General features: G+C 36.8%; 1 protein-coding gene across 1 annotated transcript in view; it reads right to left on the minus strand.

The window, feature by feature from the left end:
• Positions 1-18,789, minus strand: part of DECR1 (2,4-dienoyl-CoA reductase 1) — a 45,261-nt gene that overhangs the window by 23,611 nt on the left and 2,861 nt on the right. The window contains exons 2-4 of the mRNA XM_012763200.2: positions 3,060-3,262; positions 1,097-1,154; positions 889-975 (exon numbers count right to left, since the gene is read on the minus strand). Coding sequence (XP_012618654.2) covers positions 889-975; positions 1,097-1,154; positions 3,060-3,262 — 348 coding nt within the window. The remainder of the gene's footprint in view (positions 1-888; positions 976-1,096; positions 1,155-3,059; positions 3,263-18,789) is intronic.

Genomic DNA, 18,789 nt, shown 5'->3' on the forward strand with positions numbered 1-18,789 from the left:
TTTTTTAAAAATTAGCCAAGCATGTGGAATACACCTCTGGCTCCAGCTACGAGGAAGGCTGAGGCAGGAGGATTGCTTAAGCCCAGGAGTTGGAGGCTGCAGTGAGCTATGATGACAGCACGGCACTGTAGCCTGAAAGAGTGAGACTTTGTCTCAAAAACAAAAATTAATACAGATTAAGAATATTTACCATATGATTGCACTTTATTTCAAGAAATCTCAAGAAATGCCTTTTAACTTCTCATGTCATTTTAGTTTAATTTACCCAATGAAACTCTTGGTTGGTGACCTGTTTGTTCATTACCAATAAAGATTCTTCTTAGTTCTATAGCTTATTAAATAATATTGGTATGTCCAAAAATAGCTTTTACAGAGAAAAGTGCTCTCTTTGAGACTAATGGAAGAAATGGCTTCTCTCTAACAAATGAACCAAGCAACAGCAAAATACCCATGTATATCTCAAGTCGTATGTGGAGAAATTTGGAATTTCTTGTGGTTTTTCTTGTTTGTATTGTTCTCCTCCACTGAGAGAGATAATCAAAACTTATTACGAAAAACAAAGAGCATGCATCATTTAAACTAGATACTGTGCTCTTGGGTAACTGCTCTTGTTATTTCGTAATCTTATTAAATAAAATGAAATCCAGTTTGTCCTATGATCAATCATAAATGTATGTTTTAAGTGTTCCTGAAAGGAAGTAGTAGTATAGCAATCCTCCTGATCTGTTCTTGCTTTTAACAGAGCTGGCATTTTCCTAGGGATGGAAAATAGGTGCCTCCCAACACACTACTTGCTCACATCAGCATTTTACTTCCTTCGTGCATCTTGGTGTTTTTTAATCAACATCAGATGCCTTTTACTTTGGACTCATCACCAATTGCACTTACATCAGGATGTCCTGCGATTTTGATCAGCTCTGACACAGTGTTTTTAACCATCTCAGGATCCCTCACATCACAGTGAATTGCATGAACCTACAAAATAACAAAAAGAGAATACTACGTTTTACAGATATCCTAAACCAAAAACGTGAGTACATTATTCAAACACATTATAATTCCTGAATCTAAATTAAATGACTACTTTCTAATGTACCTTATTTCCAGTCTCAGAAGAAATTTGTTCTGCAGTAACTTTCAAAACATCAATCTTCCTAGAAATAAACATATGGTATTTTCAGTAAGTTCTGAAATATCTTTATATATTTATTTTTAATTTTGTAAATTAAAGAATATAGAAAATCTATAGCTTAAAGAAAAGCATTTCTGAGAAAGTATGAGTTACATCTAAATATAAACCAATTTGAAGGAATTCATTTTCTAAAAGTCAAATTTAAATAAATTTTACATATCTGATACTAATTTATTGAATTATTCACTATAAACCAGTTGCTTCAGCATTATCTACTTATACATTTAAATTATTTCCTCAATTATAATCATTGTTCTTTTGCTCAAGCCAGCTTTACAAAGAAAATACATTCATAGGCCGGGCGCGGTGGCTCACGCCTGTAATCCCAGCACTCTGGGAGGCCGAGGCGGGCGGATTGCTCAAGGTCAGGAGTTCAAAACCAGCCTGAGCGAGACCCTGTCTCTACCATAAAAATAGAAAGAAATTAATTGGCCAACTAATATATATAATATAAAAAATCAGCCGGGCATGGTGGCGCATGCCTGTAGTCCCAGCTACTCGGGAGGCTGAGGCAGGAGGATGGCTTGAGCCCAGGAGTTTGAGGTTGCTGTGAGCTAGGCTGACGCCACGGCACTCACTCTAGCCTAGGCAAGAAAGCGAGACTCTGTCTCAAAAAAAAAAAAAAAAAAAAAATACATTCATGGTATAATGTTAGTAGGTTTTGGACCAAATTTATGAGTTCAGATAACCTACATACATTCAGAGTCTCATGCTTTTGAAGAAACACAAAACATAAGCCATGAATATAAATTATGTAGCATTAAAGCGAAAATAATATTTTAATACATTTAAAACAATATTAAAAAAATGTTCTGGCCAATTTGCAGCTGTAAATGACGTAGGGACTATTGTTCCGATGACTACTTGGTCTACCTAAAATGTTATACCATTTAAAATTGGAGGAAGGGGTGGATTTTTTTGACCAGTCTCTAAATCAGGCGTTCTCAAACTACGGCCCACAGGCCACATGCGGGTCTTTTTGCCTGTTTGTTTTTTTACTTCAAAATAAGATATGTGCAGTGTGCATAGGAATTTGTTCATAGTTTTTTGTTTTTTTTTAAACTATAGTCCAGCCCTCCAATGGTCTGAGGGACAGTGAATTGGCTCCCTGTTTAAAAAGTTTGAGCTCCCCTGCCTAAAGCCTCATACTTACATAGTTATAGGGTACCAAGATAGGCCTACATAAGAAGAAATTCCTTCCACATGGTCTCACTCTTCCTATATTTATCACAATAGATGTTTTGAAATAGCTGTCTGCCTTAATAGAAAATGGAAGGATTACAGCTATTATTCTGGTACAAGGTTAATGATCAAATAAAGCAGTAACTATAATCACTCCTACTGAAAACAAAGCAAACTCCATGTAGGTAGTACTTTGAGTTTTTTTTAATATATACACATATTTTTTGAGATGGGTCTCACTATAGACTGGTCTCAAACTCCTAGGCTCAAGCAATCCTCCCTCCTGTAGTCCCACCAAGTAGCTGGGACTATAGGTGCGGCCACCATGCCTGGCTCTAAGAAGTACTCTTTAACTTCAAGTACAGAAAAAAAAAATTCTATCACTGAATTTGGGAATGTAAACATCATCAGTTCTATAACTGTCACTATTTCTATCATCTCAAATTATAACTGGCTTTTTTTTTTTTGGTTTTTAGATGTTTTTAAAAGGTTTATTTTATTTTATTTGGCTTTTGTTTTTAAAATTGACTTTTTCCAAGGAGATTTATTTAAATAACCTAAAGAATATTTCATATAAGATTAAGTTGCAAATCAAACAACTCTGGCAAATGGTGTTTTCAATACTATGGCACAGAACAGTTTCATCCATACACTCTTGCCAAGCAACGTGCTGAGACAGACTTACCGGCTGGCTATCACACACTGAGCACCCAAACTGGACAGAAGAGTTGCCATTCCTTTACCAAGGCCAGTACCTCCCCCGGTAATGAACGCCACCTTTCCTTGAAAACTATTAGGTGGCAGCATCGCTTTTTGAAGGGGTGGAAAGAATTTAGACTGTACAGCTTCAGTGTTTTGATATAATATTTTCGTCCCATAACTGAAAAACTAAAAGGGGAAATAATGAGTTGAAATTTGCATACATGCATTTCCAAAAAAGAGATGAATTTTTTAAAAACTTAATCGAGAATTTTACATTAATCAAATCCTCAGACTAACACAAACTCACTGCAAACATGTTGGTGTTGCACTTAATCAATTATTATTCTCTTGCTTTCTGAATGTTAAATAACATAGTGGAATGGTTAAAAGGCATGGGCACCGGACCTAGACCACATAGGACAAAATTTTCACCCTAGCCATATAACCTTCAGCAAGTTATTTAACAACTCTGTGCCTCGGTTCCTTCATCTACAAAATGGGGACTATAAAAGAACCTTCTTAATAGGATATATGAGAATTACATGAGTTAATAAGTAAAATACCTAGAGCAGTATGTATCTCATAGTAGGCACTATAGATGCTAGCAGGTGTTTGCTTAAATTTAACTTTTCAAAAATTAATTGAAAGCATTTGTGTCCTTTAACAAGAATAATTTGGATAAAAATTTTGATTCACAGATTTCATCTGTGAATCACTGAAGACAATTATAAAAAATTCTTTATAATGTTTATTAAATAAAATGCTTTTTCCCATGTTGTCCTCTAGCCAAAAAATTTAGAACAGAGAGAATATTTATTTTTTAAATGAGGAGAAAAAAATCAATCCATTTTGAACTAAAAAAATATTTGTATTGCCCTACTTTATATTTTATAGCTTATATTCACATTACTTGTAAAAATCACTGCCATCGTCTCACATTTAATTATACAAACAAACTTTAAGTTTGAACATAATAACAAACAAAAAGAGCTAGCATTCATTAAATAGCTACCATATGCCAGGATTAGATATCAAATTATCTAATCTTCAAAACAACCACATGAAATAGCTATTATTTTTATTCCATTGTACAGGTTGAGCTCAGAGAAATTAAAAATATTTTCAAAGTTGCAGAACTAAGATTTAAACATAGACTGACAGGCTCCAGAGCCTTCTCTCATAACTACCTTGCATATTGCCTCTGTCTGTTCTCTGAGCTTCTGCTAAGCTTAATGATCACACCAGGGAGGTATATGATATTCTATCAGGTCATGGTTGTAAGATTAAAACTCCAGAATCTGTCATTTCCTGCTAGGCTATTCCTGTAAGCCAGATAAGCTGCTATCAGTTGATCCAGGATATCTAGAAATTTATCTTAAGGAAATGATTAGAAATGTGGTCAATCACTTAGGCTAAGGTTGTACATCAACTGGAAATTGCATAAGAAAATGCTTATGATGTAATGTTAAATAAAAAAAAAACACCCAAATAATTTATAGTATGTCTTTAACTATAACTAAAAACTTATGTTTAGAAAAATGCCTAGAAGCAGTATGTAGTAGATTCAATATTTGCCATATGCCAAGGTCTCCTAAAGACTTCCCTCACAATAGCCCTAAAAGGTAAATTTTATTCATACTCCTATTTTATAGATAAGGAAATTGAAGCACAGAAAGATCAACTAACTTTTAACTACAAAATAATGATGAATGAAATTAAAGAGGATACAAACAAATAGAAAGACATCCCACACTCATGGATCAGAAGTATTAATATTGTTAAAATGACCCTACTACCCAAAGCAATCTACAGATTCAATGCAAGCCCTGTCAAAATACCAATGGCATTCTTCACAGAAATAGAAAAAAAATCCTAAAATTTATATGGAATAACAAAAGACCCCAAACAGCCAAAGTGATCATGAGCAAAAAGAACAAAGCAGGAGGTATCACACTACCAGACTTCAAAGTATACTACAAAGTTGTAATAACCAAACAGCATGGTACTGGCATAAAAACAGACCCAGAGATCAATGGAACAGAATAGAGAACCGAGAAATGAACCCACATATCTACAGCCAACTGATTTGTTGACAAAGGTGCCAAGAACACTCATTGGGGAAAGGACAATGTATTCAATAAATGGTGCTTGGAAAACTGGATATCCATATGCAGAAGAATGAAATTAGACTTCTACCTCTCAGCCTACATAAAAATAAACTCAAAATGGATCAAAGACCTAAATGTAAGACCCATAATGATAAAACTACTAGAAGAAAACATAGGAGAAATGCATTAGGACATTGGTCTGGGAAAAGATTTTATGAGTAAGACCTCAAAAGCACAGACAACGAAAGCAAACATAAACAAATGGGATTATATCAAACTAAAAAGCTTCTGTATAGCAAAGGGAACAATCAGCAAAGTGAAAGTAGAAAGACAATCTACAGATTGGGAGAAAATACTGCAAACTACTCATCTGATAGTGGATTAATATCCAGAATATAAAAAGAACTTAAACATCTCAACAGCAAAAAAATTTTTTTTCAATTAAAAAATGGACATATGATCTGAACAGACATTCAGACATTTCTCAAAAGAATACATACAAATAGCCAACAATATATTTTTTAAAATGTTTAACATGACTAATCATCAGGGAAATGCAAAGCAAAACCACAATGAGTTAACATTTCACCTCAGATAGGATGGCTAATATCAAAAAGACAAAAAATGGCAGGGCAGGTGGCTCACACTTGGAATCCTAGCACTTTGGGATGCTGAGACAGGAGGATCCCTTGAGGCCAGGAGTTCAAACAAGCCTATGCAAGAACCCATCTCTACAAAAATTTTTTTTAATTAGCAGGGCATGGTGGCACACACCTGCATCCCAGCTACTCAGAAGGCTGAGGCAGGCAGATTGCCTGGGCCCAGGAGTTTGAGGTTGCTGTGAGCTATGATGATGCCATCGCACTCTAGCCTGGGCAACAGAGCGAAACCCTGTTTCACAAAAAATAAGTAAATAAATAAATAACAAATGCTGAAGGAGGCAGAGAAAAGGGAATTTGTACACCTTGTTGGTGAGAATATGAACCAGTATAGCCACTATGGAGAACAGTATTGAGGTTCCTCAAGAAAACTACAAATAGGACCACCATGATTCAACAATTCCACTACTAGGAATTTATCCAAAGGAAAGGAAATCATTTTATTAAAGAGACATCAGCACCTCCTACTATTCACAATAGCCAAGATATTGAATCAACCTACATGTACAATAATAAATAAAGAAAATGAATGAATAAAGAAAGTGAATGAATAAAGAAAATGTAGTACAATATATGTACACAATGGAATACCATTCAGCCATAAAAAAGAATGAAATCCTGTCATTCCTGGCAACATGGATGGAACTGGAGGACATATGTTAAGTGAAATGAAATAAGCCAGGCATAGAAAGTTAACCACCACATGTTCTAACTCATATGTGGAAGCCAAAAAAATGTTGATTTCATAGAAGTAAAGAGTAGAACAGAGGATCTCAGAGGCTGGAAAGGGTAGGGAGAAGGGAGGGATAGGGAGAGATTTATTAAAGGATACAAAATTATAGCTAGATAGGAGGAATAATATAATGCTCTATATTACTACAGGATGACTACAGTTAACAATAATATATTATATAGTTTCAAATAGCTAGGAGGAAGATATGAATGTTCCCAGCACAAAGAAATGATAAATGTTTTAGATGATGGATATGCTAATTACCCTGATCTGATACTTTATATGTATCAAAACATGACTACATACCCCATGAATATGTACAACTACTATTTGAAAAAATAAAACTTAAACAAGATAAACAATAATAATTAGTAAAGACTTAAATCCAAGATCTGTTTGACTTCAGAGCCCACTCATTCCTTTACACAATTACCTCTAAGGGATGGGATTATGGATGTCTTTTTATTTGATTGGTTTTTAGTATTTTCAAAACCTATCTAATAGGTATGATTTGATTTTATAATCAGAAAAAAACCATTACTGAGGGACAAAATTTGTGATCATGTATAAAATAAACGGTGAAAATAAATGGTAAAGGAAAGGATATAAAGGCAAAAATACCACATCAGATAATAACAATGCCTAGTAAGTGTCTATAATGTAACAGGTTATTACATAGCACAGTCTTGCCCATTTTATCTTATTTGATCTTATCAATACTGATCTTATGAATCTATTTCCTCACCAAATCAAAAGGGAAGACATTGATACGCTATTTTAATTCATATTACCTGCCTGCAATTCATAGTACATGTAAATATGAATTCCAGCCATCTCTTTGCCTAAAAGGAAGCTGTTCGTGTCAACACATGGACCCACAAGACCCATGGAGATGATCGGATCTCACAGCACCATACTGTAGCCAACCTCCTATTTCTACAAAGGAGCATCCTGAATAACCTGAAATAGTACTTTGGCCATTACTTTTTGCATTACAAAAAGTGGATACAAACAGGCTTTTAAAGATTTTCAAATCTTGCTTTGTGGTTTTTCTAGAAATAAGTTATTTAGAAATAAGTTGTTTGCAAAAATAAAAATAACACTTTTCATACCAAGCTTGATTTCTCTGGAGATCTTTAGTCACCTAAAATTCTTAAAACTCTCTAAAGTCTTCCAGTTTTGGCAATACAGATTTATTTTTTTTTAGTGTGAGAAGCCCTAAATCTCTTCCCTCCAAAATTCACTATCACCCATCCCACCCCCACCATACTTATCATTTTCTTTTATCATATAAACAACATCTTCCTCTTTCCTGTATTCTGAAATGATAGCATCCAAACTAATGAGATTCATGAGATGCCACACTTCTAACCCTCAAAATGGAAATTCTGAGTCTTGACTCGGTCCCTTCCCTAGAGATTAAGAACTGTGTATCAATGAGATACATACCTAAATTACTTGAATATTTGGGCTAGTCTATATTGTCTAAAGCAAATATCTAAAACAGAGGTAGACTGGCAATCCCAGGCCAATATGTTTTGTTAGGCTTGCCAAATATTTTGAAAATTACAGTCAACAGTTAAATACTGGGAGAATTTACATAAAAATCAGAACCTATGCCAAAGTTGGGTTCTACATGGTTAAGTAAAACCATGGCTGCTCCTCTGGGACAAGGCCTGAGCTCTGCCCAGCTCCACCTCACACAAGTATCAAAAAAAAAAATGATATTTTTTTTTGTATCATAGATAAATTTCTGAAGTTTATCTTAGAAATTTATAAGATAACATAGAAGTTTCATGTAAAACTAATTTCTATGAAAATATTTTAGTTTTTTACGTACATTAACAAAATCTAGTTTTAAATCTGTAAAAATCATACAATAATTGACTCTCATATGCAAGTTGTGAGGCTGAATGACTTAACATTTAAATAACCCTTAGCTTAGCTATTTTACCATCATCATCACTATTGATCAGGCCTCCACATTAAAATCCCATCCCTCAAAAATATCAATGCCTTTCATAGTCAAAAAGACAAAGCTAAACTCTTGAGCATGGCATTCAAGCCATTGGGCAATATGGCTTCAACCTACCTTCCTAGTCCCACTTCCTGCCCATTCTACCACTGTAGCAGTAAACTCTACACTCACCAACCCTTTAGTATTCGCAGAACTTTCCAAGCACTTTTACCTTCTGGCCTTTGCTCTGCTTTCTTGTCAGTCCAAACTACCCGTTCTCTTTCTACACCTACCAGTATCAGGCTTCGAAATCAGGCAACAGTTGCAACACCTCTGTTGATACTTTTTATCAGGTACCTCTTAAAAATAAGCAAGTGAATGGCTTCCATGCTAGACTGTGAGCACTCAAGGAGGCAAGAACACTACCTTACTGATCACCATCGTAGTATTTCTGGCACCAGTCAGGCATTCAGTAAATGCTTGTTTCACTATATGTAACAATGGTTGGCCAGGCTCCAATTCCATTCAGAAGACATGCAGAGTCTTATGTGATATGGTATAAACCCAGTTCTTTGCTACTTGTTTTAAAAAGTTAAAAGTCATTTCCAATGATCCTAAATTATGGCACCATAAGTTTGTTTAAACCCAAGAAAAGAAAATCCAATAGAATTGATATGTGAATATTAATATTAATTACAAATAGAAAAGCTGGACAAAGAACTTAAAAAGGTAGTCCACACAAACAAAAAAACATATATATAATCATATTTATAATGGAATTAGTATAAACAAAAGGAGATATCATTTTTCTCTCATCAGACTGTGTAAGGTTCAAAATTTTGTAATGAATAATATAAGAAACAGCTTATTAAAGCCAGTCTTACTATCTGTTGATATGGATTGTGGCAACTTCTTTAGAGGCTGATTTGACAATATTTATTAAAATATTCGAAATAAATCCTCTTTGACTCAGCAAGCTCACATTCAGGAATTTATCCAACACAAATAGTTACTTAGGAAGGGAAGAGGAAGAAGCTATGATTAAAGATGTGCATTAAGATGAAAATGAAATTAAGAAAACAATTCTGTTTATAATCGCATTTAAAAGAGTAAAATACTAATACATTTAATAAAAGAAGTATAAGACCTGTAAATTGAAAACTACAAAACATTATTAAAAAATTAAAGAAAATCTAAATAAATTAATAGACATCTGTGTTCATGGATCAGAAAACTTAATTTTGTTAAGAAGGCAATACTCCACAAATTGATGTACAAATTCAATGAAATCACTATCAAAATACCAACTGGCATTTTGCAAAAATTGACAAGCTTATTCCAAAATTGATAAGGAAATGCAAGGGACTCAAAATAGCCAAAGAGATTCATTAAAGCATTATTTGTAATAGAAAAGACTAGAAAACAATCATGCAAAGTTTCCATAAGCCATATACCCAATGAATTAGGGCACATCCATATAACAAAATACTATTACATGGACCTGTCATCTACTAAAAGGAAGAGCTAGAACTCCTGAATGTACACATTGCTACAGATATATTGTTTATTCAATCACTCAACAAATATTTGTTGAATGCCCACAATGCGGGGCATTATGTGTTAAGTGAAAAACTCAAGGCAGAGAAATACATATGGTCCCATTAATGTGATTTTTTAAAATGAGGATATCTTCATACATATGTTGATAAATGCACAAAAATTGCTGGAAGAATCCACAAGAAACTATTCATAGTAGTAACCTTTTGGGAGAGGGACTTATATTGCCACTATGTTTCCTTTCATAATGCTTAAATATTAAACATGTTCATAAATTAATTTTTCATTAAAAATAGTTAACACAAAACTGAATCATATATGTAAGCACACAAGAAAAAATTTACAGGGAAACAAAGTTGTGACAAAAGGAAAAATGGCCAAGAATCAGTCTCATGCTAAAGACATTATGCCTTACTTACAGCGTAAGTACTCTATACTCAACAATTAAGTATGAGCTATATTTAAAAAGACAATTAAACATTTTTGTATCTATTTTCTTTGAATTTCTAAGTATCTGATGGTTCAAGTCAAATGAATATTTTTGAGATCACATTTACTCTGGCTCAAACTCACATGATAAGAGCTTTGCAGACTAAGCCTTAACTGTCATATTAAAATGATTTCTTGGCAAACACTGGAAAACTATATTTTTCAAAGGATGAGTTTGAAAAATGCATACCTGTGCATTCCCAAAGTATCTCATGTATTCCCTGCACATAGTAAGCCTTCCATAACTACTTCCCAATTTTAATTTTGTTCAGTGGCAATACATGCATGTATTCTTTTCAGTGCTCAAGCCATTGCCACTTCAGCATATGTGGTTCTTGGCTGCAGGCATCTAGAAGTACAAGGAACAGCCAGGTGGGACACTCTACTCTATGTTCCAGTACAGAAAAGGATAGTCATGCAGAATGAAGAGCTGTCCCATTCCAAATGTCAATAGTGATCCTGCAAACTTTAAAAGAAGTGAAGTGCCCAAAGACTACTACAGCTGTGGCTGGCCACAGGCCATGTTACACTCACACTGTGTGTTTATGTGAATTGCTTGGTCATATCCACCCACTCCTTAACTTAAAGCAGGACACTGTGCAGAGGCTACTGATATTCTCAGTTTCTGCAGAGAACAGATCTCGTTGCCACAGCAACTTGAAAGTAAGGCTGAGCAAATACAAAAGGCCTAGCTGGACTCCAACCTCCAATGGCTAGGCTGAATTACGCAGTTGCCAGTAGCAAGACAGAAATTACATTTTTGAGTTATGATCCATCATATAGCAGTAAACATGAGTCCTTGAAAAAGTAGGTGCTCTGTGCTACAGTGTGTACATCCCACTTTTATTACAGTACCGTCTACAGTTAGATGTGCACAAAACAGATGCTTACCAAATACTACACAATAAAGGGAGATAAAATCACAGAGATAAATCAAGAGGCAATTTGCAATTTTTAGCGGGGACCTTCACCTGTACCTTCACTCTGATTTGAGTACTCTCTTACTAATCCCCTACCATGTTAGCCAAAACTACCATGACTATCTTTTTTGAACCAGAAATTAGAACCCCTTGTTCTTGCAAAGGTTTTGTTTTGACTTGAGAATTTGCTTATATGAGAAAGTATTAGATATAAACTTAACATTATGATTAGATATAGAGTATTCACTTTGTTTATTTTTAGCAAGTATTTATTAAGCATTTACCACGCCCCAGGTACTGTTAAAGGCAATGGTGATACAGAGAGAAACAAAACAGACACAACATTCTACCCTCAGTGAGATGATCTTTAGGAGGGTGAGGGATAAATAAACTATCGAAAATATTAAAATTTGTTATGCACTATGGGGGGAAATAAGGCATAGAACAGAGGTAAAGCATTGCTACTTTAAATAGAGATGTCATTGAAGGCCTCGCTGAAAAGGTGACATTGGAGCAAAGAGTTGAAGGAGGTGAGGAATGAGTCACAGGGTTTCAGGCAAAGGGAAGACTGAGAGCACAAGGAGCCTGCATAGTGCATGGAGGAAGAGTCAGGAGCTCAGTGTTGCTGAAGAAGGAGGGAGAGAGACAGGAGCAGAAAGAGAGGCTGGTTTAGAGGATGGTTCTGGCTGCTATGTTGAGAATGGAGTGTAGTGAGCAAGACTGGAAGCAGGAAGACTAGTTATGATGCTTGTGCAGGAAGTCAGGCAAGAGATGGTGATGGCTCAGACCAGGATGCTATCAGAAGAAGTGGTGATATAAGCAAATAAAATTACTTGTAAGTGCAAAAGTCCCAGGAAATGAGGATGAATGAATTACCACTGCACCTAACATTACCTAGTCCAATTATATCTTCCTTTTTTTAACTTTTTTTTTTCCTGAGACAGAGTCTCACTCTGTTACCCACGCTAGATGCAGTGGCATCATCATAGCTCACAGAAACCTCAAACTACTGGGCTCAAGCTATCCATCCTCCTGTCTCAGCCTCCCGAGTAGCTGGGACTATAGTCATGCACCACCAAATCTATTTTTTCTATTTTTTTGCAGACACAGGGTCTTATTCCTGCTCAGGCTGATCTTAAACTCCTGGCCTTAAGCCATCCTCTGCCTGGGCCTCCCACAGTGCTAGGATTACAGGCATAAGCCAACACTTTTCTTTTATATTAATATTTGCAAATGTTTATGGCATGCAGTGCATGTGATATTTTGTTATATGCACAGAAAGCATAATGATCAAAGCTGTGTATTTAGGATATCCATCACCTCAATTAGCCTTCTTGCCTCGGGCCCAACCTCATCACACTTTGACCTATTTCATTAAAAGCACATAAACAGGTCTCCTGCTTCCTGAAAAGATCAAGGCCATTCAACTGAGAGAGCTTTTTCCAGCTCGTTCACCTTCACCTCAATATCTCTGCCTCTCTCACCTTCACCTCAACACTACCTTTGTGTTCTAGAAAAAGTAAGAATTAAGTGTGAGCCAGAAAGAAGAAATGAAGACAGGTCAGACAGTCTAGGTCACTGGTCTAGGTGAGAGATACTGAGGGCAGCAGAAATAAAGCGCAGAGGTCAAGTTCCACACACATTTAACATGTCAATTAGCCTGAACCCAGAAGCTAACCAGCCAGCAAGAGTACGAGGAGAGCTAAGGATAGATAACTGAGTTTTCTAGTTTCTAGTGGCCTCTGCGGAGTGATTCCGTGACTGAAATGACCTGGTTGGCACAAGATGACCCAAGTTGGAGGACTGAGGATAACGAGTTCTGTACTAGAAATGGGACGTCTTTGGAATATCTAGGTGGAGGCATCTGAACTGCAGTAGGAAATACAGTTTTGAAGCATAGAGAATAAATAGGGCTAAAGGTAAATGACAACATCACTCCATCATTCGAGCAAGTGTAGAAGCCTACAGTTCTGTCACTGCTTGTATGGCACAATGCAGTGTGGTTTCCCAGGCTGGAAAGGATCAAAACACTGTTGTCCCCTTACTCTAGACTTAATTACAGTTACCCAGGCATCTTGATCTCAGAATGTTTCATCAACTTCAGAAGCGAGGAGCGCAGGATGGCTAAGATGGCTGATCATTTTCTACCTGGAATTTTCTTTAAAACCTAAGAGCTGTCAAACATCAGTGGAATGCTTTCTACTACGGGCTGTAAACAACTCTGGCTAACCTTAGATTCCCCTCCTGTTTTGATGTGTTCATGGTGACCTTTGGGGAGTAATCTGAGATCTAGATTTTTTTTTAAATATCATAAAGTTAGCTTTATAGTTTGGGAAGGAAATTGGTTTTGAAACTTCTTCACATGTATACTTGAGCTCCGAGGCCAGGATTTATCTGCACAGCACCCCACTCTCCCAGGGACTCCCTGACACCCTCCTTCTCTTCATCTGACATATCCCACCCATCCCTGAGACCCATGTATTCCTCCTCCCCAATATCTTTCCTCTCTATCCACTGCCTGATTTCCAAGGCCCATATCTCACATCACTCACAATTACTGAGGGCCCATTCAGTGTCATCCCTTAACTGGTCTCCAGAGGACTGAAAACGTGATTATGTTACTTCTCTCCTTAGGATCTTCCAGTGGCTCCCAGGAGCTCCACAAAGTCCAGATTCCTTAGCTTCACACAGCACACCAAGGCTTCAAGAGCTGGCCCATCTCCCCAGTCTCATCACCCTTGAAATCTACACTCAGGAAAACAAAATACTCAAGGATCCCATCACAAACTCTTTCCTACCTCGCTCTCTTTACACAAATTGCTCCCTGCCATCACTCAACACTTATCATTCAAATTCATCTCTAAGAACTCTGACACCTTCCCTAACACTCCCAGATAGAATTAACATTCTCACCTCCACCTCTGTAACTTCATTGTCTATACACCAGTTTAGGAGTCCCAGTGTCTGCTGCCACTGCAAGACTGGCATCACTTACTCCCTCCTCCCTCCAGCCCCCTTAAATGCCTTCTTTCGGAGAGTGCACTGTCCTTAGCTCATTGGCCAAAGACAGAAATCTGCACTTCATCTCACACCACCCTTTCAAATCCTCCCATCCAGTTCATGTTAGTTGTCAATAGCTCTAATGCTGACCTCTGTTCAGACACTCATCACTGCAGTTTTGCCTTCTGGTCTCCCTATCTCAAGTCTTGCCTGATGATATCATGTCCCCACTCACAATTTTGATGGCACCATTATCACCGCTCCTCAGTACTGTCCAATCTTCCTTCCTCACCACCAACCAATCACCATGGCCTCTCAATTTACCTCCTAAATATCACTTGACTTTGAGTCTCTCTATACTCACTGCCATTTTCTAGCTGGGACCAAGGTCACTGCTCATTTGGAGAATTTCCCAGGGTTTGACTATCTGGCTTCATGGCCCACACCTGCTCGCTGGCCTGTCTTGCACCACCTGCCTCCCTTTCTGGGCCTTCACACAGGCCACTCTCCTGCCTAAAACTTTCCGACTCACCCTCTCCCCCTGGCTAACTTCTACTCATCCTTTAGGTCTCAGTTTCACTATATACTCCCCAAAATATTCCCATAAAACTGAACACTCGCTGGAAGTCCTAGCCAGAGCAATCAGGCAAGAGAAAGAAATAAAGGGCAACAAAATTGGGAAAGAGGAGGTCAAACTATCGCTTTTTGCTGACAATATGATCTTATATCTAGAAAACCCCAAAGACTCCACCAAGAGACTATTGGAAATGATAAATAAATTCAGCAAAGTCTCAGATTACAAAATCAATGTACACAAATCAGTAGCATTTCTATACACCAATAACAGCTAAGCTGAGAGTCAAAACAAAGACTCAATATCATTCACAATAGCTACAAAGAAAATAAAACACCAAGGTATATACTTAACTAAGGAGGTGAAAGATCTCTACAAAGAGAATTATAAAACACTGAGAAAAGAAATCGTGAATGACAGAAACAAATGGAAAAACATAACATGCGCATGGATCGGTAGACTCAACATTGTTAAAATGTTCATACTACCCAAAGTGATTTCCAGATTCAATGCAATCCCCATCAAAATACCAACATCATATTTCACAGCTCCAGAAAAAATAATTCTATGTTTCGTTTAGAACCAGAAATGAGCCCAAATAGCCAAAGAAATATTTAAGCAAAAAGAACAAATCTGGAGGCATCATATTACTAGACTTTAAACTATACTACAAGGCTATAGTAACCAAAATAGCATGATTATTGACACAGAAATAGAGACATAGACCAAATGAACAGAACAGAGAACCCAGATATAAAACCATACACATACAGCCAACTGATCTTTGAGACACACAACAAGATACACTGGGGAAGAGAAGCCCTATTTAATAAATGGTGCTGGGAAAATTGGATAGCCACATGCAAAAGAATTAAAACAGGATCCATATCTCTCACCACTCACAAAAATTAATTGAAGATGGATAAAAGACAATGTAAAAGCATGAAGCCATAAGAGTTTTAGAAGAAAATGTATAAAAAACCCTTCTATATATCATCCTAGGCAAAGAATTTATGACAAAGACCCCGATGGCAATTACAAAAAAACAAAAATAAATAAATGGAACTTGATTAAATCAAAAAGCTTCTGCACAGCTAAGGAAATAATCAACAGAGAAAACAGACAACTTACAGAATGGGAGAAAGTATTTGAAAGATATACATCTGATTAAGGGCTAATAATCAGAATCTACAAAGAACTCAAGCAAATCAGGTAGAAAAAAACAACTAACACTTTTAAAAAGTGGGCAAAAGATATGAACAGAAACTTTTCAAGGCCGGGCGCAGTGGCTCACGCCTGTAATCCTAGCACTCTGGGAGGCCGAGGCGGGTGGATTGCTCAAGGTCAGGAGTTCAAAACCAGCCTGAGCGAGACCCCGTCTCTACCATAAAAATAGAAAGAAATTAATTGGCCAACTAATACATATATATATAAAAAAAAAATCAGCCGGGCATGGTGGCTTGTGCCTGTAGTCCCAGCTACTCGGGAGGCTGAGGCAGGAGGATCGCTTGAGCCCAGGAGTTTGAGGTTGCTGTGAGCTAGGCTGACGCCACGGCACTCACTCTAGCCTAGGCAAGAAAGTGAGACTCTGTCTCAAAAAAAAAAAGAAACTTTTCAAAAGAATATAGACAAATGGCCAATGAATATATGAAAAATTGTTCAATGTCACTAATCATCAGGCAAATGCATATTAAAACCACAATGAGATATCACCTTACCCCAGTTAGATTAGTTTTTATTAAAAAGTCCAAAAATAATAGATGCTGGCATGGATGCAGATAGAAAGGAAGATTATACACTGTTGGTGGGACTGCAAATTAGTAAAACCCCTACGGAAAACAGTATGGAGATTCCACAAAGAACTAAAATTTTACCTACCATTTGATCCAGCAATCCCACTACTGGGTATCTACCCAAAGGAAAAGAAGTTATTGTATGAAAAAGACACCTGCAATTGAATGTTTATTGCAGCACAAATCACAATTGCAAACATATGAATCACCCCAAATGCCCATCAATTCATGAGTGGATTAATAAAATGTGGTACATATATGCCTTAGAATACTACTCGGCCATGAAGAAGGATGAATTAAGGCCTTCTGCAACAATTTCATGGACCTGGAGACTGTTATCCTAAGTGAAATATCTAAAGAATGGAAAAACAAACACCCTATGTACTTGCTATTAAATTGGCACTAACCAATGAGCATACATATGCACAAAGGGAAGTAAAACTCTGCGAAAATCAAGTGGGGGGGGAGAAGATGGGTGAAAATCTACCTAATGAACACTATCTGGGTGATGGGCACACTTATATCCCTGACTCACGCATTACAAAAGTGAACCATGTAACCAAAAACATTTGTACTCCCTCTTCCGTGAGTAGGAAATGCTTCTTCCCTAGTCCTGAGGGAAGAAGCTCCTCCTATGGGGAGCTCAGTTAGTGTAACTCCAGACTTCTACCCCCTTAGTCAACCTGCCCCTTTAGGAAACAGTAGATCTGACTGGCAAATTTTGAGAACCATCAGACATGAGTAGTGAGGCTAGCTACCCTCAGAGCACAATGTTCTGTCCTCCTCCTAAGTAGGTAAGTCTGCCTAATACAGGAAGTTCAGTTATCAGGCCCCAATGGCTCTCTCAATTCGTAATAAAAGTGATACTTTAGCCTCTATCTATACTCTTGTTTTTCAGACTGGAATAAAAGAGATGCTGTTTATTTTAGACCCCCTGAGATCAAGAACAACCCATCCTAATACATACCATATTGTACCGTGGTGCTGTTAGACTATAAGCTTCCCGAGAGCAGGAATCAGCTCTTCTTCACACCCTCATATGCCCAGCACAGTGGCTAGCACACAGTAAATGCTCAATTTGCTATATAAATAAGGGAAGCCCACCATGCTCAGGCCCCTTGTAACCTCATCAGTGATATCTCCATCCACTTGTCTTTGCCTCTATACTTCACAAACTCCACAATACCAAACCACTTGAAGTTTTAGAAATAGCCGTGCTCCTTCACTTCTTGATACACATTATTCCTTAGGTCTAGATTACCTCTGAGGCTCCATGAATTTCAATTCCTGTTTCAAAAGTAAGCTCTAGGAGCCACATCCTTTATGAAGCCTTCCCTGCCTCTTCTAGAGGCAGTTTGGTTCATATATGCATTCAAATACACATGCATTTTCACAGTCTACTGATGTTTTATGGTGACTCACTGGACTCATTTTTCAGACATTTTTAAAATGTGAACCCTAGTAAGAAATTTGCTTTATATATCAACACAGGATACATATTCATTCATATAACACAGATATTATTAGTACATGTTTACTCTGTAATAGGTACTGTTCTAGGTAAAAATTGTAAACAAACCAGATAAAAATCCTTACCTCCATGAGTTTTATATTCTATAATTTTAAATCAGATAAAGAAATACTTATGCTTTCCAGATAGAAAATATATAAATAAAAACAAAGTAAACATAAAAAGAAAAAAATATCCAGTTGGTTTTATACTTCTTCCTAACAATATTCAGTGTCACAAGACAATGAAACAATGTTGACTATACTTTAAGGGGAAAATAAATGTGAAACATCCAAGTAAAATGATGCTACCTATCCTTTCACCAGAACAGATACCAGGAATGATATTCACCAAATGCTCTGGGTGGTCAGTCTGAAGTCATGTGTTACTTTGGGGTTTTTTAAAATGTAACT

This window comes from Microcebus murinus, chromosome 7 (genome assembly GCF_040939455.1).
Source record: "Microcebus murinus isolate Inina chromosome 7, M.murinus_Inina_mat1.0, whole genome shotgun sequence".
In the NCBI taxonomy this organism is placed as follows: Eukaryota; Metazoa; Chordata; class Mammalia; order Primates; family Cheirogaleidae; genus Microcebus; species Microcebus murinus.